The sequence below is a fragment of the Anomalospiza imberbis genome, chromosome 9 (assembly GCF_031753505.1).
Source record: "Anomalospiza imberbis isolate Cuckoo-Finch-1a 21T00152 chromosome 9, ASM3175350v1, whole genome shotgun sequence".
Classification (NCBI taxonomy): Eukaryota; Metazoa; Chordata; class Aves; order Passeriformes; family Viduidae; genus Anomalospiza; species Anomalospiza imberbis.
Window position 1 is genome coordinate 3,301,238 of NC_089689.1, and position 25,179 is coordinate 3,326,416.

Here is a 25,179-nt window from a genome sequence, read left to right on the forward strand (position 1 = left end):
GAGCAGCGTGTTGGGCTCGGCGATCCTGCAGCCCTATTCAGCCCTGGTGAGAGCACATTTGGGGTGATGCGTGCAGCTCGGGCTCTGAGGAAGGGGCGCCAAGAAGACGGAGCCAGACTCTGCTCGGTGGTGCCAACCACCGGGACAGGGGAGGCCAGGGGCGGGAACCGATGTACAGCAAGGTCCACCGGAACAGAAGGAAGAACTTTTTTCACTGTAGGAGTGACCAGGCGATGGAACAGATTGCCCAGAGAGGTCGCGGAGTGTTCCTCGCTGGAATCCCCCAGCCCCGTGGGGACACAACCCCGCGCCACGTGCTCCGGGGTGACAAGGGAGGTGGCACCGCCGGGCTCCCTTCCGACCTGGCCCATCCTGCGCGCGATCCTGTGGGTGAGAGGGACACCGGGCCCTGCGGGAAGAGCTGCGGGAGCCTCCCTGGAAGAGCCGGGACAGCGCCGGGACAGCGCCGGGACAACGCCACGATCCCCGCAGTCCCGCCACCGCCATGGCGGGTGACGTCACACGGACACGCCCCTCCCGGGCGCGGGGGCGTGGCTTGCAGAGGGCGCTGTCGGGCGTGGCCTGATGGAGGGGGCGTGGCCTGGCGGCGGCCGTGGCGTGCGGCGGCGGCAGCGCCATGTCGATGGAGGACCCCTTCTTCGTGGTGAAGGGGTGAGCGCCGCGCTCCGCGGGCTCCGGGCCGCGGCGACAGGGGCGCGCAACGGGCCGGGGCCGCGGCCGGGCGCGGAGGGGGCGGGCAGGGCCGCCGAGCAGCTCGGGAGGCCCGCGGAGCGGGGGGCGAGCGGCGGGCGGGGGTCTGTGTGGGGGGGAAGATGGCGGCCAGGGCCCCCCGCGCTGCTGAGGCGCTGAGCGCGGGCCCGGGGCCCGTCCGGCCCGGCCCGGCCCGGCGCGGGGGGCGCTGCGGGGAGGCGGGCAGGTGCCGGGCCGCGGCCGGGCCTCGCCGGGCTCTGTGAGGGCCGTGGCTGCAGGTGCGGTTTGGGCACAGCGGGGCCGGCGGCTGGAAGGCGGGGGGACAATGGGAAAGGTGGAGAGGAGCAGGGAGCGAGCTGTGGGACAAACAATGGCCATGAGAGGAAGCCTGCAGAGAAGAGCCTGAACGCAAGGAAATACCAGCTAAAGGTGGCCAAAGGAAAATTATCATTAATAGGGTGAAAGGAGCTCTGTTGGAGCTACTGGAGAGGGTCCAGTGGAGGCCACCAAGATGATTTGGGGTCCGGAGCATCTCTCTGGTGAGGAGACACTAGACGAGCTGGGCCTGTTTAGTCCAGAGAAGACAGAGGAGATCTCATCACTCCATATAAATATCTCTAAGGCGTGTCAGGAGGATGGTGTCAGACCCTTTGCAGCAACAGGCCATAAACTAAAACACAAGAAGTTCCACCTCAAGGTGAGGAAGAGCTTCTTTACAGCGAGGGTGGCAGAGCACTGGAAAAGGCTTCCTAAGGAGGTCATGGAGTTTGCTGGAGACATTCCCAACCCATCTGGAGGTATCCCCGTGTCCCCTGCTCTAGGTGACGGTGAATGACAGGGGGTTTGGACTGGATGATCCACAGAGGTCCCTTCCAACCCCAGCAATTCTGTAATTCTGTGAAAGCAGCTCCATCACTAAACACTGTCCTCGGGCCACCTTCAGCTTGTGCTGGGGACTGCTCTTCTGCCCCTGGTCACAGCAAAACGGCCCTGAGGAGCAGCAGAGGGGCTCCTGGTGGGTGTTTGGGAGAGCCATGCGGGAAGAAGTGGTGTGGGAAGGGATATTGGTGCAGCCAGGGATAGTGAATCCCTTTACCAGGATAAACTCGTGCTTAGAGGAAAGTGTAGGAGTCACCACGGGTGGGGAGCAAACGTCCTGTCAAACTTTCCAGAGATGTTCCTGCAGCATGTGGGGAAGGGCAGGGAGGGGAAAGGGGATGTGCTGCCGCTCCCACAGTTAATTATTACCTGGCAGGTCGGAGGGGCTGGTGGTGGTGTAGCCACCAGAATTGCTACTAGTTTGCTTTCCTGGTGTCTGTAACTCCTCCCATCAGAGGACATCCAGCTCTGCTTTACATTCTTGCTGCTGGGGACTTCCACAAGTGTGAAAAAAAAATCCAAAAAAAACAAATAAAACCAAAACTTGTGCTGGCAAGTAGAGGAGGGAATGAAGTTTTCCAGATGCTCAGCACAAGCTGGTGGCTTTAGGGCACTCAGAGTGGCAGACTCGCAGCTGTAGGTGTGTGAGAAGAGGAGGGACACGCATCAGAGCGCTGAGAAACTGCAGCTTAGACAGCAACTGGAGGACTTCAGGCCCTGGTGGAACTTCCAGAGGTGCAGTCCTGGCACGTCAGTTCATCTGCCCTGGGCCTCCCCTGCTTTCCTTCACTGGGGTGAAACACCTGACTGCTGTGTGCAAGCTCATGGTGGCTTCCTTGGGCAGCAGTCTGATCTCATCTCCCTTCTTAAGCAGATTTTATCTCCCTTCCCCTGTGAACCTGGGGGAGCAGTTCACAGCTCGGGACCACAGAGTTTGTAAATGCAGATAACCACACTGAGAGTCTGTGACCCAAATTTACAAACCTGCTTGCCCCAAACCAGAGCTGTCAGCAATGCCTTCCCCTGCTGTGAATACACTCCTCTCCAAAAGAGCTTACAGCAGCAGAAAAAACTTGTGTTTCTAAGCCAGCAGAGTAGGCCTGTGTATTTTTTTAAATGCTGAATTAAAATAAACAGTTCTGCACTCAACAATCTGCCTGGCTGTGGTGTGGGGACAGTTCCTGTAATTCTGTGTGCCCTTGGGGTATCTTACACGGGTAGTTAAGGGCCTTGAGAGGAAAACTGTTGAGAGAGGAATGCAAAGCATGGATTGCCAAAGAGCTGCCTTGCTCAGACCCTCTGCCCTGGCTTGCCTGGGTGACACTCAGCAGCTTCCCCTGAAGAAATAGGTCCCTTCATGAATAACTTCATGCTGCAGTGAGATACAGGGGAAATCCTTATTTTACAAAATAAGCACGGAGCTGTTGGAAGGAGAGGTGTTTGGGAGGAAGCTGTGGCGTCCCTGCTTAGCTGGACACGGGGCTGTCCCAGTGTCACTGCTGCAGGGCACCTAGTGATAGTTCTTGGCTTCTCTTCACTCTCTTACCTGCAGGGAGGTGCAGAAAGCTGTGAACACTGCCCAGGGGCTCTTCCAGAGGTGGACAGAGCTCTTGCAAGACCCCTCCATTGCCACAAGAGAAGAAGTCGACTGGACCACTAATGAGCTCAGGAACAACCTGCGGAGCATCGAGTGGGACCTGGAAGACCTGGATGAAACCATCAATATCCTTTTTGTGGCCCTTTGGAGGTAGTTGCAGTTCTCAGGTTGTACTAAATAGCCAAGTCCCAGTGCTTGTCACTCTTTGCAAAAATCAGGACTGCTTGGGATTCAATTTTGCATTCACATCGGCTTTTCTCAAATTGCAAATGAAAAATTAGGTAAAGGATTTTCCTTTTGCCTTTTTGTTTCCCTTTTTGCAAGGTATATTCTAAGAGGCTTTGTTCTAGAAAGCCTGTTGTGTTGTGTGAATCTGGATTTCTGCAGGGTCAGTTCGTTCTCTAGGCTGCCTTCCAGAAATACTCCTTTTCCCTTGTGCTCCTCTGAGTGCACCTGAAAACGCTGCACAGCATCACAGAACCAAAAAAACACATGGAAAAGAGAAACCTTGTGCGTGTGCTGCACGGCACATTCCTGCCATGTCTCCTTTTCCATCCAGCCTGCTGTTCTTTGCTAATCAGATTTTGGGAACAGGCACAACACAGTGGCCCCTTGGCACGCTCGGGGTTTGTGCATCCATGTGCGTACCCAGCCCCGCTTCCGGGGCCTCCTTGACTCGGTGCCCAGGCATCGTGGAGGCAAACCCACGGAAATTCAACCTCGATGCCACGGAGCTGGGAATCCGCAAAGCCTTCATCACCAGCACGCGGCAGGTGGTCAGGGTAAGGAACCCGCCCTCGGGCTCCGGGCCTGGGGAAGGCTTGGGGGGAATCGGTGGTTAAAAAAGGAAATCTTGGGGCTGTGCTGTGGTGGAATGGAGAGCAGAGAATAAACCTGCCACCTGCTGAGTCTCAGGCTTCCTCCTCTTCCCCGTGCGTTCCCTCCTGGAGCTGCCCGGAAGGGTTTGGGGATGCGGGTGCCCCATGGAATTCCCTCCTTTTATGCTGCTGACCCTTGGAAGTCTTCACACTGCTCTGGCAACAGTGAGCTGGGAGCCTGTGGTAGCAGGAGGAAGAGTGAAGACCCAGCTGCCATGTGGAGCCTTCCTTCAGAGTTGAGGGAAATCTCGACTGTCCCAACCGTTTTTAGCCCTGGTTTTCAGCAACAGGGAGACCACTTTGAACACTGACAGATGGTTAAATCCTGGTGTTATTGACACGGTGACTTGAGCTTCCCACCCCTGCAAAATACTCCAAACAACCATTGGATTTATTTTTAACTTGAGGAAGATTTTTTAGTTTAAGTTTACAATTGAGAAGCAAAAAGGAGATTTTAACAACTTAGTGGTAACAAATAGAGAAGAAACATCTTTTCAAAAGCTTCACTGCCTGGTAACAAGCTGCTAATTAGGAAGTTTTCTGTCTATTAATAGCTACACAGAATTTCTGCTGCCCCTCATGACTCTGATGTTCCTGCTCCACAAAATGCACTGGTGTGGCTGGCAGCAAGCCTGTTACCCTACCTGCAGTCCTGTGGTCGGGATGCAGTTCCTAAGGCTTGCTGCCTGGAAACTGATCCCAAAACCACACTGGCCCCAGGTAGCAGGCATATGCTTGCTGCCTTGTCCTCAGTGTAGTCCGCTCCCTAATGGGCAAGATCAGGCAAGCCTGCTCTCTGGTCCTCTTCTCCTGGCTGAAAAATGCTGGCTAATGGCTTTTGGAGCAGTGTCTCCCACTGGAAATGAAATTTGTAAGTGGCCCTGTGCAGCTGACTTCCAGTTTCCATGGGGGAATTTGTGATGCGCTGCAGCCAGTGAGAATTAACCAAGTGGGATGTGGTGGTGCTCTTCGGTGACGCGTTGCACATCTCTGAAGAGTAAAGCACACCTGAATCCTCTGGTGGCATCAGAACTCTGCTGATGGATCAGCCTCTGCCAGATGATGTTGACTACTTGCTAATTTATGAAAACTAGGTTATGTTACATTGTGATGGGGAGCCTTCTGTGGTTAGGGACCTTCTGCAGGAACTCCACAGCAAAAATTAACTGGTAGGAGAGAACATTGACACAGCCAGAGAGGATGGCCACAGGACAGGAAATCTACCTTATACTATGGAATATAAAACCAGATGCAGTTGGGAATAAAGCACAGGAGGTTATAGGCTTCAAGGCCTTGACAAACACTTCCTTACATTCTGTCAACAGGGACATTAGTTTATTACACAAATCAACGTGGTTCTGGTTGTCGTGGAGAAAAATGAGTAGTAAATGGGGAATATTTTCAAAATATCCCAATGCTGTTGATTCCAGTATTAGTATAATAACAAAACTTTCTACAGTATGTTTCCAAACTCTTCAAAAGTGTGGGTTTTTAAAGAAAATATCTCTTCCCTCTCTCCCCCTTGTAGAAGCCTTGCTGGGTATAAACAGCCCTGTAGCACCCTGAATTTGCCTGTCACCTCAAATCCAATGCTCACATGCTCCTTCTTTTGTTGAATGAACAGGACATGAAGGATCAGATGTCAAACTCTTCCATGCAAGCACTGGCTGAAAGAAAAAACAGGCAGGTGAGAAACAGAAACAGGCAGTGTATTTCTGCTACAATGTATGTCCTGTCTGGAGTCCCTCCCGTTACAAACCTTGGGTGTGGGAAGGGGCTCCCACGCTGCAGCCAAGCTGTGTTTGAGCCGTGTCCATTTGGCTGCCCTGGGAGAGCTGGTTCTCACAGGCACGTTGCTGCCAGCCTCTCCCAAGCCTCTCTCAGAGCAGTAAGTCAGCACTCACCATCTGTCTCTGTCTTCAGAGCTGGTTGTTTACAACTGTCAGCATTGCACCATCCCATGGAAAGGGAAATCTCCCTCCTCCTCCTCGGGGGGAAGCAGCTCAGAATCCATGTCAATGAACGTAATCCTGTGCTCTGCTGGATTTAGGAGCCAAGATGGTGCAATATCCTTTCATGCAGCTGCTTCTCGTAATAGCTGTGTAAGAAGATGGAAGGAGCTCCAGGAGTCTCGTGTTGTCTGCACTTGTAATCTAAGGAGTAGAAACAGATGCAGCTCGTGCTTCTTCCTGGCTGATGGAGAGGCTGTAAGGAGACACTGGAGCTGACTTCCAGACCCACTCCAGTAAAAGCTGATGTGTGCTTCATATAGTTAATTGTACTGCATCAGCCTTACCACACGTGGCAAAAACAACAAACTGAGAAGCACAGAACTCGTTCCTGAGCTTGTCACAGGGTTAATTGATGTGCTTGGCAAATACTCCCATCAACAAACTCCCTCACACCCTTGCTCAAACAAGCTACCCTTGCTGTAGCTTTCCCTGCGATTTGCTGCTTTCCTTTGCATGAGGTTCCTGATAGCTGCAGGAGACCATATGGCCCAGCTCATGTAGTGACATCTGGTCAGGAAAACTGACTTCCTCTTGCTGCCTTCCTCTCCTTTCCCAGCCCCTCGCCATCATTGCAGACTGCAAGGCTTATGCTGGGCTTTGTGTCTGAGGAGCTGGCTAGCAGTGACCTGACCTTCACAGCCCAGGCTGGCAAATAGGCCCTTTCTATTGAAGCTGCAGGCAAAGCTAGTGCACTGCATTAAATAAAAACAAGCTGCCCTTGCCACAAACTGGAGGCACCAGGAGCTTGCTCAGTGTCTTGGGGGCAGAAACAGCCAGGTGTCCTGCTGGCTTCCTGCATGGTCAGTCTGTCAGCTTTCCTCACCCCTCCTTGAACCTTAAAAGTCAGATGAACCGTAGACACTGTCTGGTTTTCAGCCTGACAGAGCAGCCTGGTCACTGTCTTGCTGTTCTTCACAAATACTCAGTCATTCCTTCCTGCCCACAACCAGGAGGTGCAGGATGGTCTCGTTACAAGTCAGCCTGTCTTCCACACTGGAGGGCAGAGTCCCTAACCCTTCCCTAGTGCTGCAGGATGCAGTTCCTCACCTGCAGGTCATGTTCATTCTCCAGCATCTGTACCTTGGGTTATTCTTCTTGCTGGGACCAGACATATTTGGCTGGAAAGCCACATCTTTGCAGGCTTTGCAGGAGCTTATCTGTCTAGGTTGTAGGCAGGTAGCAAGAGTAACTTCGTATGCTGGCAGCTGAAGAGCTTGCTGGAGGGATAGGCAGCCTGGATCATAGAACATAAGCATACAGCACTCCTCTGGTTATATATTGCATTATTTTACTGTCAGCTCAACTGGTTAAGTACTTTATCCAGACCCTCTTAAGCCCCTGTCATTAGCAGCAGAGTGCTCAGATGGAGCTGTACATCTGTTAACACAATATACCCAGACCCTTCCCAGCTCACATGTCCTAGCACACAGTGCTGCCTCTTGAACAGGCCTCTGCCAATCCTTTGTGCTGTGCAGGCCTCCTGCACACACTGTCAGTCGGCCACACTCCAGCTCTCCTGCTGCTGGAGAGGCATCTCTGCAATTCCAGGCTGCAGAGACTTCCCAGGTTGGCATTTTGGCTCTGTGTTGGTTTAGTTCATGACAGCACTTTGGCTGAGTAGCAGCAGAGCAGGAGGAAGGGGGTGCTGTGTGTGTGTGTACACAAGTGTTGCCTTGTCTGCCTTCCCACCTCACCCTGCAGACGGGCTGGGAGCAGACACAAGGGTGTTGCTAAGAGCTCTCTGCATCTGTTCAGGCACTCCTGGGAGAGAGTGGGAGTCAGAGTTGGAGCTCTGGACCTGACAGATACAGCCGTCTGGACCGGGATCTGCAATTAGCAAATTCACATTTCATCGAGGAGCAGCAAGCTCAACAACAGGTAAGGCAGCTGGCATCACAGACTAAATAGCTTTGCTTGCCAAATGGGTGCCAGGGGGACTGGTCTGGCTCCAGGAGCCTGACAGTCCTCTCTTTGCTTTTGGCATGTGTCTGTGCATGCATTTCCTGTGCAGCACAGCTTTGGGTGATCTCAGCACAAGGCTTTTAACCCTGGAGGTGTGGGGCTTCTGCTGTGTTTAGGAGGCAGTAGGCACAGTCTGGAAGATGTAGCACACTAGGATTTAATAGTGCAAGATTGTTGAAATCCTTGGGAGAGTAGAAACACTGCAAAAAGATTTGTCTTATGCAACTTCCCCTGGTTAAAAAATGTTTGGTATTGTTTGTGTGCATCTCCCATCAGAACAGGCTGGGAGCAGGAGCACGCGCCTGCTTCCTTTTCCTGCTTTTGTCACCGTGAGATTAGTGAAAAAGGCTGTGTGAGGGCTTGGGAGAACCCCTGGTGAGGCACTTTCCAGCTGCACTTCCCAGCTGACAGGGGGGTTTGCCTGGAGAAGTGCCCAGGCCAGGCACAGACTGGAGAACTTCAGGGCCTTGACACAGGCAGTGACTCGGAGGTGGCAAACTCTGCTAAAGCTCCTGACCAGTGCTGCCACCTCAGCTTGCAGACATGTTTTACCTACTGACTCCAGGGGGATAAATAGCTTCAGAAATAGGTAACTAGGGTAAAGCTAATCCTTAGCATGACTGTGCCCTGAAAATGACTTAAAACAGCAGCAGACTTATTCCTTTGGCACATTCAGAGCCAGGCTGGCTATTTTTAGCTGTAGAAGCTGCAACAGCCTTCTGCTTGCATTAACCCCCTGTTAGCTGCAGCACATTCCAGGTGGTGTTTCCCAGGCACAGTATCAGTGTGCCTCCCTGGCCTGCTTACCTTGCCAAGGTTTTGATGACCAGCCCTTGGAGCTTTCCAAAGTCACTTTATCTGTGCGTGCAGCATGGATGAGCTGAGGCTGGATTTGCAGGGATGTCTGGAGGCTGCAGCCTGCTGTGCCATGGGGATGCCATGCCATGGAAACTTTCCCCTGGCTGTCTCCTCTCCGGGATTTCTTAGGAATGCAAACCTCATTCCTGGTGGCTTAGGACTGAGCCCAGGTCTCACAGCTGATGTTGGCTGAGCAGCAAGTACTTGTCCACTGGATGGGCTGGCTCCAACCCAGCTGCAGGCAGCAGATCTGTAATTGCCCATTTCTCTTCTCTTTGGCCCCAGTTGATTGTCGAGCAGCAGGATGAGCAGTTGGAGCTGGTCTCTGGCAGCATTGGGGTGCTGAAGAACATGTCCCAGCGCATTGGTGGGGAGCTGGAAGAGCAAGCAGTGTAAGTGTGAGACATGGTGGCAAAAACCTGGCATGGGGCTGACTGCAACATAGCTGGATGTCCTCACACACCTATCTCTGCCTCTGGTAGAGCCTGGAATTCACTGGTCCCTCAGGCAGCCTCTCCCTGCCAGCCTGTGGAAAGCATTTCGTACTGCAAGGATCCAACTGCAACCTGCTTCCTTTAGAAGCCTGCATCTAGGGCAGGCTTAAGTGCCACCTTACCTTTCCTCCTCTCCTTTTCACATGCTCCCCGTCAGGGAGACAGCACATAAAGGAGGGAGGTGCTGTGCAATGCAGATGCTGGCCACTTCTCCACTCTACAGGGTTTTGTGCTGCCCCTGGACAACTGCTGGGGCCAGGAGCTCTCAGCTGTGCCCTGAAACACACAGCACAGAGCTGCTCTTCATCACTGAAGTTAAAAATAACCCTCACCCACGCAAAGGGTTAAAGGCCAGCTCACAAAGTCATTTTTCATCCATCCATTTACATAAAAATTAGATTTCTTTCCCGGTTCTTGTCCTTTGCAAACAAGTTCCCAGTTGTGCAGGCTAACAGCTATGCTTCCAGAAAGGCTTGAAGGGTTCATGCCTAAAGCCCCTCCTTGTTTGGCTGGTAAGAGTCTGGAGGGCCATGTCCCTTGTGAAGTGATTTCATCTTGGATGGAGAGGAGGAACTTTCAAGCTCCCTCCTGTGTCAAGCTGTGCAGCATGAGAATCCTCTGCTCTCACAGAGGAGATTGGTGTGGTGTGTCTGTTTCTGGATCATCACACAAGCCATCAGTGCTTGCAAGATTAGCTCATAACTACCACAGTGAGGTTTTCCCCACTGAATGAAGGTTTAACAAGTGCCCTGGCACTCCAAATGAAGGAGTCTGTCCTTTTAAATGCATTTAGCTTTAAAGTCCCACTGGCTGGAGACAATCGGATTAGTACCTTGACTCTGGATGCGCACTGGCATTGACAAAGCATGGATTCAGGAAGGCTTTCAGATTCATTACAGTCACTGTGTGGAGGAAGTAAAAGGGTGAGTTCCATGCAGAGCTTGAAAAGCACCTTAAAAGCAACTGCAGATCTTGTTCCTACTTGATACATGACTGAAACAGGATTTTAGTTTAAACTGCAAGCCCTGAACAAGAGATTTAAAGTCCAAGCTGATACGTAGATGCTCATCACAGATTATAAATGAGACTTTCCTTTTGTAAGGAGGTAGCCCCTCCCCCACTCCTCACCTTGCAGATGTGTGTAGAGTTCAGCCACAATCACCCAGGGAGGATCAGTCTGGCAGGAATCCCAAGCTACTTCCCACCAAAGCCCTGTTTCAGCAGGCTTTTTCCCCTCCCTCGGGTGCTTCCAGGAGAGGAGGCCACATTAATTTTGTCTGCCAAGGTGTGATGCTCTGCTCACATCAGTGTTTTGATCCACGTGTGTGAGCATGCTGCAGAATCCCCAAGGGATGTGCCACGTGCTGACCAGTGCCCTGCTTTGTGTCCTCAGGATGCTGGATGACTTCTCCCACGAGTTAGACAGCACTCAGTCGCGCCTTGATAACGTCATGAAGAAGCTGGCCAAAGTGTCTCACATGACGAGTGGTAGGTCCTGGGAAGTGGGATCCAGTCCTGGAAATGGACAGACAAGCCCTTGGATCTTCAGGCTGGGACACTGTGCTCCCACCCACCCAGCCAAGGGGAGGGAGCAGCTCTCAGTTCTTGAAAGAAAGGGAAGGTTTCCAAGCCCAGCAGCTGCTCTTGCCCAGACACTGCTCTGCTGCCTGTCCCCTCCCTTTGTTTTATTTACAGATGCCTTTCTATTTATGCTGCTACTGCTGGGAAAATCCCCCTCTAGCTGGTGGGAGGGGAAGCTCTGCAGCCTCCTGTTCTGCTGCAGTTTCCCGGGCTGCCTGTGGAACAAAAGCTGTCAAGGTGCCATTAAACACCGGCCACTGGCCACCGCGTGTGGCTTGCCCTGCACCAGAATGCCTGCAGCAATCCCCTTCCCAATTCCCACCTGCCCTGGGGCTGCGGGTGCCTGCAGGCTGTTGTCGGTCACATCTGTCTCAGCTGGTAGAGAAAAGAGCTGAATTCTGTGCTGAAGCCACAGAAAAGTCCTTATAAGGCTGTGCCTGAAGCCGGGGGCCGGCGGGGCGCCGCGGGCAGAGCAAACAGGAAGCCCGGCCTGGCTGCCGGGAAGTGCCGCGCTGCCGGCTGCCTCTGAGCCTGGCACCGTGCCCGGCCAGCGCCTCCTCCAGCACCCCTCTCCCCTGGGTGCTCAGGACCTTGGGAAGGCAGCAGCCTGTCAGCAGGAAAAGCATTCCTGCTCTGCAGGATTAGGCTGTCCGAGGGATTTATGAGGTAGTGGGAATACAGCCCTAGAGAGACCACTTGCAGTGCTGGCAGTGCGCTTTGGGTCAACAGTAGCTCAGCAGCAGCACTACCACGGGTGAACTCTTTGTCTCTGCCTTTTCCTGTGGGAAAACCCGTGGATCTCTGCAGGGTGTTTCTGAGTATTGTGAAAGAACATTTCTGCTGGAATCACCTATGCCAGGGAGAGCAGGAGGGCTCTTTCTGCTGTGCCTAGGAGTTGAGGGGGTGCCAGCAGCCCTGTCCCCACTGCTGCACCATCATCTCACGGGGAAGACAGCAGCTCTCAGAGGTGATGTGAGCCAATCTCAGAGGTGTGTTGAGCCAGTGAGGTGTAAAGATGTCCAGGGAAACCTGATTCCTGGCCCTGTCCTAAGGGAAGCTGCCACAATCTCTTCCTGGCAGAGCTCCTCAGGGCAGCTTTCACCAGATCCCTTCTTGTTCCTCTGGCAAACAGATTACTCCATGAATGAACAGCAAACACAGCAGCTCTCCACTTGTTCCTCCTAATTGCTTTTGAGCCAGCTTTTCAAAGCTGTTTGAACTTGGTTGGGAAGAAGCCTCAGAATTCCCACAGCTGTTCCCAAACCCCAGTGTATCCTGGAGGAGAATGCCTCACTGCAATATTCAGCGCCACAGCCTTTTGCCCACAGGAACTGTTGTTTTGGCTTTTTGTTTTTGGAATTTGGTTCCTAGCAGTACACAAAGAAAAATGTTCCCCCAATTTTCCTTCTCAACTAAAGAAGGAAGACTGATGCTTCCTTTTCTTTCCAGATCGACGGCAGTGGTGTGCAATTGTTGTCCTCTTCGTCATCTTGCTAGTGGTGCTCATCCTGTTTTTTGTCCTGTGATGACAAAAACTGAACTTCCTGGGACGCCCCCTCCCCGCCCCCTCGCCCCGGCAGCGCGGGGCAATGAAACTCTCCCCATTTCCGTCCGCCCACAGAGATCCCCGGCAGGAACACCGCACCCAGCTCTCACCATCCTCCTCCGAGGATTGCGGCTCAGCTGCGCCGGCATCTCCCCTGGCCCCGGGGAGAGGGGGTGGAGCGCTGGAGCTGCCTCCTCCCCTGCTGCGGTGCAGTCTGGACCTGGGCTCCGGGTCTGGATCCATGGAGCTGGAGGGGGACCTGACCCCCGCGCTTCCACCCGGTGCAGGTAGGAGCCGGTGAGAGGTGGACACAGAGCAGTGAGCCCTGAGGAGGATGGGACAGGGGGAGGAGTTACTGAATTCACTGAGCATTACAAACTGCGTTGCCAGTGCCAGCCTCAGGCATTACTGGGAACGGTGAAAGCCCCCAAGCCACAGCGAGGGAGGAGAGCCGTGGCCCTGCTCCCCGTGCCCCTCCCTGCCTTCTGTGGGCGGGCTCTGTAGCACCAGTTCTCTGCCGAGAGAGCTCGGTGAGTCCTACCAGAGCTTTCCTGCCCTCTACCTGGGCAGAGGGCAGAGCTATAGGGTCTCGTGTCCTGCCATCGGCCACCCAGGCCCCATCAGACATCCCAGAGCTCTAAACCTGGGGTGCTGCACACCGAGCGCTGGCAATCGGCCGTGAGCCAGAGAGGGAGAGTCTTGAAGCTTTTAAACTTGCCTCCCTCATTATACAGGCCTCTAAAGCTCATTGACTGATGCTTTCTTTGCCCTTGTGTAACTGAGTCACTGCTTCTGTTTAACAGCTGCTTCCCTTTGGCAAGTGATTTGCCAAGTCTAAAATAACTTATTTTTTTTAACAAAAAAAAAAAACTTTAAAGATGTTTTTGATGACCATTAGAGCCACGTTCTCTCAGCAGGTGCACGACACATGATCAGAGGAACAGTGCTCAGTGATGTATTTTAAGTGTATATGAACTTGTAAATAGGATGTCTTAATTTTTCCCAACTGCTATTTTTTGGACACCTCCATTATAAGCAACCAAAAGGCAGGAGATTCAAAGCTAGATCATGTTTCCATATTCCTTCCCAGACCTTTTGTTACCTCCCAGTTGTTTGTCACTCGAGTTGTCTCAGCAGTGTTGGATTCCCTACAGGGAATGTGGAGTAGCCAGGTGGGCAATACCAAAAATGTGGTGAAAAAAGCTCCCCTGGGCAGTATCACTGCAGAGAAACAGGCAGAGGGACCGTGCTGCAAGCACCAGTTGTGGGATAGGGGGTGATTCTTGAGGAAAGCAAAAACAGTTTCTTACTCCAGTCTGCTCCCATATTTTAAGTTGCAAACATGAAAAGACTCAGCACAGGCTGGCTTATGGCTCCCACATGGGGCTGGGGGAGGAGGTTAATTGGCACTGACGCAAAGACTTCTGCTGAAATTGCAAATCACCCCCAAAATCATCCCCCCCGCCTTAGAATCTTGCCACCGGATGGCTTTACCTCCGGAACTGAACACTCCTCCCCCCCGGCTTCGTGGCTCCCTCCGAGGTCTGCGTGGCCCCCCTGTCCCTCCCGCAGGCGCTGGATGCACAGCCGGCGGCTCGGTGCCTTCCGCAGCCGGGCGAGCCGGACGGAGCCTCCCTGCCCGCCCGGCTGCTCGTCAGTAACGCACACGTGGTGCCTCAGCGCCCACCCGCACTCGTGATTCGAGTGGCTCCTTATCCTTGCAGCGCATCCCTGCAGGGAATAGGTGGTGTCTGCTTTCCAAGGCTGGCTGTAGCAGTGTCTGTGCCACTCCGTGGGTCTGTACTTCTCCAGGAGCAGGTTCCCAGGAGCACGGGTCTGGGCAGGGAGCAGGGCTCGCTGCCGGCTGCTGTTTGCACACCTCTGAACCCCGTGTAACTTCCAGCGTGTTTGTGCATCCTTCGGGAATGACTCCCACGTAGGACTGCTCCTTTGGTAGTCCAGGGGGTGGCCCAGCTGCTGACATCACCACAAGCCACCCGAATGTCTCTGGTCCCTTTCCCCGTGTACATTTGCTTTTCTGTCGCTGGTGGTGCCCTTCCCTTTAACACTAAATAAAGGTGCAGCAGCGTGGATCTCCGCTCCTCCTTGCCTGACTCTTGGTCCCGGGACAAACTGGGGGTCCCCTGGCACCAGGGAGTGGGAAAAGCTCTCCCACCAGCATTTGCCAGGCATCACCATCCTGGTTTTTGAGGCATAAGCAGCATCTGCAGTTTCTGGGGTCACCTCAGCATTGTGGGCAGCTGTGCCCAGATGTGGGGTTCCTGCAAACAGCTGTACCCAGATGTGGGGCACCACCATGCAGAAGGCAACCATTGCTGCTGGAGACTCTCCAAGGATGTGTTTTGCCTTCCATGGCTGGAAAAAAGAACCCCTCAAAATCCCCAAATAGCCCTGCAGGTGGCTGAGCCCCCCACCTACCTGCCCAGGGCCCCCCCAGCACCACAGCGTGGTGAGGAGGTGGCTGGTGGAGCAGTGGGGCCATGGGAAAAAACAAGTAGCAAAGTCCCCACAGGCACAACCACGCAGCCCCTCCATGCCACAAGCCAAGGGCACTGTTTTGTTATTGCAGAGATGTATTTTTGGGTTTCAGCTTGAAATAATTTAAAAGAGCCTCACCAGCCCTCCAGCACAAGGTGGCAGTGCTGGCAGGAATCCCTCTGTCTCCTGGGGTCACGGAGATGGGGTGTCCCCGTGCTGGTCCCCCCGGTGCCTAGCAGGACACATCCACCCGGCTCTGTTGGGGTCAGGCTGTCCCCTGTCCCCCACACCTGGGCAGCTTCTGGAGACTCTGGGGAAGTCCTTGGTCCCACACTCCCTCTCAGGGGGACACGGAAAGCCACCTGCCCCCACTGCAGTGGAGCCGGACAGGTCCTGGCACTGCGAGGCAGCTTGGTCCGTGCCGTGCCATTCTGCAGCCTGCTGGGACATCAGTGGGACACGGTCCTTCTCCCACCACTGGGACATCCTCCTCCTCTTGCCAGGCTTGGCAGGAGCCGTGCCAGGGCTACCGTGGCGCCGGGCGGTGCCGGAGCACGCGCAGGGACAGGCTGTCAGCCCGCAGCAGCAGCTCGCGGATGTGGGCCAGCCCCAGCCCCGAGACGGCCGCGCCGTCGACCTGCAGGATCTCGTCCCCCACGCCCAGGAGCCCCGCGTAGAGTTTGGCCGTGCCAGCATCTGCCATCTCCTGCACATAGACACCTGTGGAGTGAACAGGGATGGGTGAGAGCCCTTCCTGCCCCTGGAGCGCCCAGGAGCTGCACAGAAACAAACCTGTGATGAACAGCCTTTGGCGTGGGCTGTGTGCCCCAAGCCAAGCGCTGATGGACACGCAGGATTGTGCGTGGCCAAAGCCGCACGTGGCAGCGTCCCCCCACCCGCATCACCTCCCTGCGGCTCAGCAGCAACGGAGCAACCCCTGCACCCGCGCCCGAGCTCGCCCCTGGGGTGGGACGAGAGCCACCGTGGAGGGACCACAGAGTGCCAAGGCTCTGGGATGATCCCACAATACCTGTGTCGGGCCGGCCGTGGCCGGAGGTGACGGAGAACCCGAAGGCGCCGTGGGGGGGTCGCTGCAGCTCCAGCTGGCTGGTGCCATCAGGGAAGACCTCGACCACACGCCCCACGGCGCGCAGCTGGCCGGGTGCCCCGATGTCCTCCACGCTCAGCGAGCGCTGCGGCCCTGAGCCCCCCTTCCTGTGGGGAGAGGGAAGGTGAGTGAGCAGGGACAAAGGAAGCTGCTGGAGACCGGGTGATGCAGCCCCTGGCAGCACTGAGCCACTCAGCAGCCCAGAACAGCATCCTGGGCACCGTAGGGATGTGCCAGGCCCCATCCTACCTGTCAGCCATAGTCTGGGGCAGGAGGTAGGCGCTGGCCCGGGGTGCCTTTCCCAGCTGGGGATGCAGGCTCTGCATAGAGGCAGCTTTTTGGGGCTGGCAGAAGGGTGACACCTGTGGAAAAACACCTGGCTGAGATGGGGACAAACATCGTGCAGCACTGCAGTGCTTCACCTGCTGATGTGCGCCGAGGGAGTGGAGGAAACTGGGATATCCCACCCCCCCGGAGCACTCCCCAACTCACTGCTGAGGAGGCACAAGCATACCTGCTCTTCCACTACCACCCCTCTCTCCCTCCTTCCCCCTTCCACTTCCCTGTTGGCTCCAGGCTTTTTAAACACAGCAGGTTTGGAGTGGCGCATCCCCCCACGCCCCCTCCAGGACCGTCTGAGCCACAAATCCATACTCAGGAACACTTCATCCCAGCCCAGCACCCTTTCCCTTGTGCCACCCCAGTCTCCCCACGGCACCCGCCGCATGGGGCCATGTCCAAGCTCACCAGCTGCAGGGACTGCAGGGACGGTGACTTCTTGACAGCGGGGCTGCCTGGCGGGGAGCCGCCGGGGGCCGGGAGCTGCTCCATGCTGTAGCAGCGGAAGCGGCCCAGGCGCTGCTTGGTGCTCTGGCTCAGGCTGCACAGCAGTTTCTTCAGCCCCGACGCCGAAGCGCTGCTGCCCTTGCGGCTCACTGGCCGCCCCGGCTCCCTGGGGGGAGAGGCGTGGTGGTCACACACCCAGTGTCTGGGCGGCAGCAGGACCTGCAGCTGCCTCTGGGCTGGGAATGCATCCTGCACCCACACCTGCAGCATGGTGAGATCGGGGTGCACAGTGACATCGAGGTGCACAGGGAGATTGGGGTGCATGGTGAGATCAGAGCGCACGGTGAGATCGGGGTGCATGGTGAGATCGGGGGCAGCCTCCTCTCCGCAGCAGTGACCCAGCACACACAAATTTGTCACTACCCAAAGTGACCTGAAGGGCTCCCTCCCTGTTTTCTCCATTATTTCAGGGGTTTAATACATCTCAGAAGTCCCCTGCTCTGCCCCAGGGGATCACATCCTGCCAATGGGCTCAGAGGACCCAGCGACACCTTGGAATTCTCCTGCCAGGCTGAGACATGCAGCAGCAGGCACAGGGCTGGCAGGATCGCACTTGGAAAGCCCCAAGGCAGTTGATTTTCCTCAAAAGGGAGGAACCCTACAGCAGTGAAACACCTCTGTCACATCTGCTCTAACATCCCTGGCAGAACTAGATGTGGAGAAACGCAGCTCCCCCAAACCCACAGCAACAGACGGGCACATTGTAACCCCCACACTGTGGTTTCTGGGAGGTTTTTGGAGCCAGGGAGCCCAACCCAGAAGCATCCGGCAGTGCCCAGGAGGGATGCTCAGGGCTGCACGGTTTGGGATGCTGTGGCTGCCCGTGCTCACTCACCCGTGTGCCGCGCTCCCGGCCGGCTGCCGCTGTGGCTGCGCTCCCGACGTCCTGGCACCTTCCCCGGCAGGATGAGCAGCCTCCGGGGGCACGGCAGTGACAGGGCTGGCAGCGGGGTGTGACAGTGTCCCTGCAGCCATAGAGAGACAGTCACACGCCTGTTTCATTGAGGACCCCCCCAGCACTCCATGTGTGGGTTTCTTACCTCTTCCCGTCCCCGGGGCGTCCTGCCCGTGGGTGTTGTTGCAGTTGTTGGTGGACAAGGCACGGAGGGGGCTCCCCGGGAGCCACCTGGGGCTGCAGGGACTCCGCCGCTCCGCCGTGCCCCTGGGCTGCGGTGGGGCTGCGCTCCCAGCATCCGGCTCCGGGCCCCGGACTCCTTGGCTCGGCGCCTGGCGGCTGCTGCTGGAGAACAGGGCTTTCCTGCAAGGCATCTGGGCGCAGGCCTTCTTGGTAGGAGGGGGAGCAGGGACGTGGGTGCCTGGGATGGGGGTGCTGGTCCTCAGCTGCGAGGAAGGCTCCAGGGGCTCACTGGACTGCTGTGGGGGGCGAGCTGTGTTCCCCACTCCCTTGCTGCCCCCCAGATGTCGATGGGGTTCCCCATCTTCCCGGCTGCTGGCTCTTCCCGGTGGTGGGGGGCAAACAGGCCCCAGACCCGAGTCCCCGTCCTCGGGGCCGCCGCTGGCCACACACGTCCCCTTCCTGGCCCTCGCCTCTGGCTGCGGGGCAGCGCGGGGAGTTCTGTGCCCGCGAGTGCGGGGCTCCCGGTGCCCCCGCAGGTGGGGGCTGCGGGGTCCTGCCTCCTCGCTGTCCGTCCGGCAGCCGTCGGAGGTGTCAGTGCTCTCCAGGGCCGAGTCCACGTCGTCGATGTAGGTGACATCCCCGATGTACGTCTCCTTGATCTTCTCGGTGTGGATGCGCTGCCGGGAGGGCAGGATCCACAGCGGGGACCCTCCGGGGCCCAGAGGCCTGATTTTAGGCTCTGTCTGGGCAGCGCTCGGCCCTCTGCTATCCCCTGGGACGCTTCTTTGTGCCGCAGGGCTACTTTTGGCCAGGTCGGGGGCAGCTTGCGTGTCCGTGCCCCGACCGGCGGCAGCACCAAGGAAGGAGCCGCAGGCGCTGCACTTGCCCCCGGCCACGAGGTCGCCACTGCGGGCTCTGGGCTGGCCAGCGCCGTCCCCCGGTTGCCTGCTGCCGGCCGGCTCCGGCGAGGTGATCGCCGAGCCCAGCGCCCGCCGGTGCCGCAGCTGCAGCCGCTCCAGGTACCGCACCTCGGCGTCCCGGGCCGACTCGTCCTCGAAGCGGACGCGGGACGGGGACGGTCCCCGCGGCCGCCGCGGCCGCCCGCAGCTCGACTCCCCGCTGGACGAGTCGCTCAGGCTCCCGCCGTCCCGCGGGGCGACGCTCGGCCTCCCGCTCGGCTCCCTGCCATGGGGACAGACAGACGGACGCCCTGCAGGCGAGCTGCAGGGGCTGCTCGGCAACCCTGGGAAAGCAGGGCGGGAGGGGGAAAACCCAGTGCAAAAGACGGAGCGAGGAGGAAAGTCTGCCCGGTGCTCCCTGGCTGTGCGCAGCCCTGCTTCCCTCCAGCCTGAAGCTGAAATCCGGAGAGGCTGCGGCACCCCCCTGCTGCCACGGCTCGACCTCCATCGCCCCTTCCGTGCCCGAGGTGTGTGGTTAATCATTCCAGGAACGCCACATCGCACATGACCTGGCGAGACGCCGCTGTGGTCCAGCCTCCAGCAGCGAGTCTCGCCCGGGTAAACATTCCCCATCAGCTGGGAAACGCCATCCTCCCACCATTGATATTTCCATGTGATCATAAACCACAATTAACTAAAGGCCTCCCAACCACTGGGAAAGAGGTCGGGCACACCCAGGTACGAGGCCGCACCGTGCGCACAGCGGCTCGGATCGCGGCTCCGCACGCGTGCCTGCACACATGTGCCCGCTCCAAACACGGTGTGGATGTGCCCCAAACCCGGCTGCGGGCCTGGGAACACCGTGGGGACAGGGAGGTGGCACTGACCTGGGCTGTGGGACAGCAGCAGGGAGGAGGAGGATGTCGTGGCTGGCGCGCAGCGGGTTCGTCCGAGCCTTCATGCGGGCGCGCTGCAGCAGCTGCTTGGCCTGCTCGTGCCGCGGGCTCAGCTCGAGCTCCTGCCCGGTGACAAAGGCCCTGCGGTCCCGCAGCGGGCAGGGGGATTAGGAAAAAATAACAGGGATTAGGCGTGCTTTAACAGTGACGACGAGGCTGCTCTGCCCAGAGAAAACGGGGCTTGGCCGCCATTCACGGGCGGGCTGGCGGCCGTGCCGGGGGATGGCCGGGCGGGCACCCCGCACCCCCTGGCGCCAGGTGAGACTCTGGGGCCAGGCTCAGCACCCACAGCTCGGGCACAGGCTCAGCCGAGCCAGTGCTTTGTGCCACGGGCATCCCCGAGGTGGACAGGGAAATGGGGGTAGGCACCACCTCCCATCCCTACCAGAGTAGATCCTGTGGCGGTGGGGAGGCAGGGAGGTTTGGGGTGACCCCCTGACCTGATTGTCTTGCTGCCCTCCCTTCCTTGCAGGTGGTCTTTCCCCGCACCCCCAGCCCCCTCTGACTGCAGGGTGAGGGACCTGACAGCTCTCCCTGCTGCACCACTGCCTTCCTGGCTGGCCGTGGCCCTAATCCTCCTGATTAAAATAATCAGCTCAGGCAGTCTCCTCGGGAAGCCTGGCCTTAACCTCTTCAGTGCAGCACGGTGGGCACACGCTGCCACCCCAGCAGCACCGTGGGCAGCCCAGGCTTCCCCCAGGCTTTGGCTGCCCTGCTCACAGGAGGTGCTGCATCCTCAGCTCTGCCTTGCACCCCCATCACTGATCCAGCTGCCAGAGCAGAGGTAGTGACCACAAGACTGGGGGGGGTCTTTCCCCTCTCATGGTTCTGCCCCTTGCAGCCCCCAGCCTCTCACCTGCCTATGCCACCTCCTTATTTTTAGTCTGTACCTAGAAGGTTTTTCATTAGTCCAACAAGATTACACACTCCTGCTGCCTCGATCCTCTTAAGCACCTGGAGCAAATTTCTGTCCCACCCTCTTCCCCAGTTCCCTTCCTGCCCTGGCGTCCTGGCAGGGATGTCCTGAGCTCAGACACCAGGGGGACACCCAGCTCCTGTCCCTTGTTCCACCAAAGCACCGCTGGAGCCCAGCCACACTCCCTCACCAGCTGCCCCACAGCCCTTCCCTGGAGCTCCTTCAAAATGTGCGTTTAAAACACAAGACTGGGGAGTGGGAAAGAGGGAAATGCCTGAAATGTCCATTTCTGCCACACTGGAACTGACCTACCTGCAGCCCTCAGCGTCCTGCAGCGAAACCCCCGAGTCCCAGTCCCCATCACTCGCTGGCATCTCTGAAACGCAGGACAGGACAAGGCATTAGTCTGGCTGGATGGCACCCCCATCCTCTTGATAGCACCCCCCATATATCCCATCCCAACACCCTCCGCAGGGCTCTCCCAGATATTTGGCTCTGGGAGATCCCAAAGGAGTGGAACGTGGGGCAACAGCACCTGGCTGTAGGTGTGGGACTATGGGGATGGGGACATGGGGTCATCGGGGCAGATGCTGTCAAAGGAGAAATGTATTTTCTTTTCTGGTGGCAGCTTGCAAAGGGACAGTGATGCCCACAGACCTGGTGTTCCCCGAAATTTTCTTGCTCTTGCTTCAGCAGTGAAATTCCTCACCAGGACACCAGAGGGGACTGACGGATATCACCCAGAGCATCTCGTGAGCACCTCCTACATCCCGGTGAAGGGGATGGGCAGCCCTGGGATGTGAGGCAGCAGGGAGCTGCACCTGCAGCGTGGGAGGCTGGAGGCTGGTCCTCAGGACTCCCGCCATCCCAAACATTTTCCCTTTCACTTCCCCCTCAGCGAGCCACCACCTGCCCAAAATACCCACCGGGAGCGGCAAGGCCCAGCACGTCCTGCAGCAGCCGCCGGTTCCGCTCCACCCGCTCAGCCAGCGAGAGCCTCTCCCAGCTCCCCGCCGCGGGGGCGGGCACAGAGGGACGCCCCCGGTCCCGCAGCGGGGTTCGAGCCTCTTCATCCAGGGAGGGTCTCTCACGGAGGGAGGCGCACTGCCGGGACCTGCTGCCCTTGTCCGGGGGGAGCTCGGCGCCTCCCGGCACATCTCCCCTGGGCGCCGGGACCCTCCAGAGCCCCGGGGTGCCGGCGGGGGCTGCCGGGGCCGGGGCGCTGCCGGGCCCGTCCAGCAGCCCGTCCGTCAGGTACGTGCGGAGCTGCGCCCGCGGCTCCACCGCCTCGGCCCCCGGCTTCCCCCGCCGGGGCCGCGGCTTCTTGGGCGAGGGGCGCTCGGGGGCAGCCGCGGGGGTCCCCGGCCGCCCGCCCCGCTTCTCCTTCAGCGCCTTCACCTTGCCCTCCAGGACGGCGTGGGGGCCGCGGGCGGCCTCGGGGCGCTCCAGCGGGGCAGGGCTCCGGCCGCCCTGGCTCTGCTGCTTGGGAGGCCGCGGCAGGCGCCGCGCCTCAGCGGGAGGGCTCCTCTCCATGATTCCTGCAGGCATAAAACCCAGGGCGTGACCCCTGCGCTGCCCTCGCCCTCCCCAGCGCCCACCCACCCACAAGGGGCGTCACCCCACCTGTCCTGGGGGGTTAAAGCACGCAGTGCCACCGGCGTGTGCCCGGAGAGGAAGGGGACAGGGAGGTGACACAGAGGCCACCCGTGCACCCAGAGCACCGACACTCTGCCAGCATCACTGGGGAGCAGGAGGAATGGGGCACCGATGCTGGGGCAGGGGGGAATGGGGCAGCAATGAGGAATCGGTGGTTCACTAGAACAGGTGGCCAGGGGCTGGGCAGCAGCGCGAGTGCCCACCCACACTGTTCCAGGTGCCCTGGGGCACCCAGCAAAAAGACCCGGAGGGAACTGACACTTCCTGAGCCTAAACCAGGGCCCCAAACCTCCGCGGAACACAAATCCCTCCCGGCGACAACTCGCCGAAGGTGCCACCAGACAGACGCCGGCCCCTGCTCCGCCCCTGCCCCCGGGGCCACACGTGGCACTCGTCCTGCGCCCGCCTCGCCGTCCCGGTGGCACCGAGGAGCCGCTGCCCTCCTGCACCCCGCCGGGAGCATCCCGTCCCATCCCGTCCCGCTGGTAGCCCTGGAGGAGCCTCCCCCGCGGCCGGGGCTCAGGAGCATCCCCGTGACACCCCCCGGGCCCCATCGCCGCCCAGCTCCGCGCAGCCCCCCACTGCCCCAGGCTGAGCGGGACGGGGCCACGGGCGGGATGCGAGGGCTGTCCTTACCCCCGGAGCAGCATCGGGAGAGGGCTGGGAAGAAGGAGAAGAAAGCGGAAGAAGGGAAGGAAGCAGGGGAGGGGAAAAAAAAGAAATTAAAAAAAAAAAAAAAGGCCAAACCAGCAAATCCCAGCCCCTCCAGCCGAGCCCGAGCTCAGCCGCTTGGCTGGGCTGTGGGGCCGTGGCTGGCCCTGCCTCCCGCCCCGGCCGCCTCCTCCTCCTCCTCCTCCTCCTCCTCCGCTCCGCGCACCCGGCCAAAGCCGGCCCGGGACCGCCCGCTCCCCGCAGGGCCGGGCCACCGCGGCCACCGCCACGCTGGGGACAGGGGTGACCCCGCGCTGGACCCAGGGAACTGCACAGCAGGGGAAGCCAGCAGGACGGAGGGGTCCCGGCTGCCCCGGCCCTCCCTCAGGAGTGCCCTTTGTCTGGGCTGCGAGCGAAGCCGGGCCCCTGCCCCGGTGCCGGGGGGGCTGGACCGCACCCGCGGGATGGGGACGGAGCTCCCGGCGCCGGGGGCATTTCTCCAGCAGCAAAGCCCGCCGGCTCCCGGCACCTTCCTGCGAGCATCACACGTTTGCAGCTGTGCTAAATTCTCCTGCTTTCCGGAGGCCAAATCCTGCTTGGACCCACGGCGAGCCAGGGCCGTGGCATTTCCAGGCAGGAGGGCGGTGGGAGCCGAGCTGGGTGCATCCATACACATCCCTACCCCCAAACCCGGCATGCCACATGTGCCTGCTCACTACACACCAACACCCCCACCTGCCCCCGAGACCCTGCACACCAACACCCCCATCCTGCCCCTGACACCCTGCACACCAACACCCCCACCTGCCCCCGAGACCCTGCACACCAACACCCCCATCCTGCCCCTGAGACCCTGCACACCAACACCCCCATCCTGCCCCTGAGACCCTGCACACCAACACCCCCATCCTGCCCCTGAGACCCTGCACACCAACACCCCCATCCTGCCCCTGAGACCCTGCACACCAACACCCCCATCCTGCCCCTGACACCCTGCACACCAACACCCCCATCCTGCCCCTGAGACCCTGCACACCAACACCCCATCCTGCCCCTGAGACCCTGCACACCAACACCCCCATCCTGTCCCTGAGACCCTGCACACCAACACCCCCATCCCGCCCCTGAGACCCTGCACACCAACACCCCCATCCCGCCCCTGAGACCCTGCACACCAACACCCCCATCCTGCCCCTGAGACCCTGCACACCAACACCCCCATCCCGCCCCTGAGACCCTGCACACCAACACCCCCATCCTGCCCCTGAGACCCTGCACACCAACACCCCCATCCTGCCCCCCCCCGAGGCCCCACCACGCAGGACGAGGGTCCCGGGTGGGCAGCGCTTACCTGGAGGTGCCAGGGCTGCTGTCCCTGGGGGCACCGGGGGTCTGAGGGGGCCCAGGGTGTCCCAGCCCCGCTCCGGCTGCCGCTTTAAGCTGTGGCTTTTGATATTCGTGATTGGTTTCATAATCCCGATCAAAAGGAAATCACCAGGATTATGAAATTGTTTTAATCCTCCTGGCTCTGGCCACACCAGCCCCTGCCAGCATGAGCAGCAAGAAATCACTTTTATCTTCTTAAAATATCCCCTGGTGGCCCTGGAGCCCTTATCACAGCCAAACCTGAGCCCAAGGGCCTCCTTCCCCACGGGGGCTGACAACAGGGGGACAGAACAAGCATCTTCACTTGGCTGCTTCCAGGCAGGAAGGGCCGGCTGAGAGCGCTGTGTGGAAGAGCCCAGGGCAGAGGAACCGCCCTCGTCCTGTCCCCCAGCCTCCCCTGTGATGCCAGGACCCATCCTTACCTGCAGGCCATTCCAGAAAGGGATCCTGGCTCCTTTGCCTGGGCTGCGGAGGTGACACACGCCTGGGAGACGTTCCCATGGAGCTGGGGTGAGATGCCAAAGCAAGGGCAGCAGGACGGCTCCTGCCACCAGCCAGGCTCCTGCCACCAGCCAGGAATGCCAGCAGGGAGCTGTGGCTGGGATTAAACCTCTGGGAAGTGGCTGCTGTGAGCAGCAACAGGCTTAGAGTGATTTCAAGGCTCTG

The 25,179-nt window shown here is 58.5% G+C and overlaps 2 protein-coding genes and 1 long non-coding RNA gene across 4 annotated transcripts; 1 reads left to right on the forward strand and 2 right to left on the reverse strand.

Moving 5' to 3' along the window:
- The first annotated feature begins 572 nt into the window (after positions 1-572).
- On the forward strand, positions 573-14,616 carry STX6 (syntaxin 6). Its single transcript, XM_068199387.1, has 8 exons — positions 573-672; positions 3,143-3,323; positions 3,886-3,969; positions 5,690-5,752; positions 7,833-7,955; positions 9,183-9,289; positions 10,785-10,879; positions 12,422-14,616. Exons 1-8 carry the CDS (start codon positions 638-640, stop codon positions 12,496-12,498), a joined length of 765 nt encoding a protein of 254 aa, XP_068055488.1. The 5' UTR covers positions 573-637; the 3' UTR covers positions 12,499-14,616.
- Positions 5,379-12,375, reverse strand: LOC137479110 (uncharacterized). The gene is made up of 2 exons (XR_011001966.1): positions 11,295-12,375; positions 5,379-10,906 (listed from the first exon to the last, which is right to left on the reverse strand). It is a non-coding gene; the product is annotated as an uncharacterized lncRNA (long non-coding RNA).
- Positions 14,617-15,094: 478 nt separating the features above from the next.
- Positions 15,095-23,423, reverse strand: KIAA1614 (KIAA1614 ortholog). Of its 2 annotated transcripts, XM_068199386.1 has the most exons (10): positions 23,113-23,423; positions 21,747-22,358; positions 21,133-21,196; positions 19,836-19,985; positions 18,012-19,231; positions 17,807-17,936; positions 16,873-17,077; positions 16,375-16,487; positions 16,048-16,232; positions 15,095-15,737 (listed from the first exon to the last, which is right to left on the reverse strand). In XM_068199386.1, exons 2-10 carry the CDS (start codon positions 22,351-22,353, stop codon positions 15,544-15,546), a joined length of 2,868 nt encoding a protein of 955 aa, XP_068055487.1. In that variant the 5' UTR covers positions 22,354-22,358; positions 23,113-23,423; the 3' UTR covers positions 15,095-15,543. The 2 variants fall into 2 exon arrangements, with proteins under 2 accessions (XP_068055487.1, XP_068055486.1); XM_068199385.1 differs by lacking the exon at positions 23,113-23,423 and having other exon boundaries at positions 21,747-22,595.
- Positions 23,424-25,179: the final 1,756 nt, after the last annotated feature.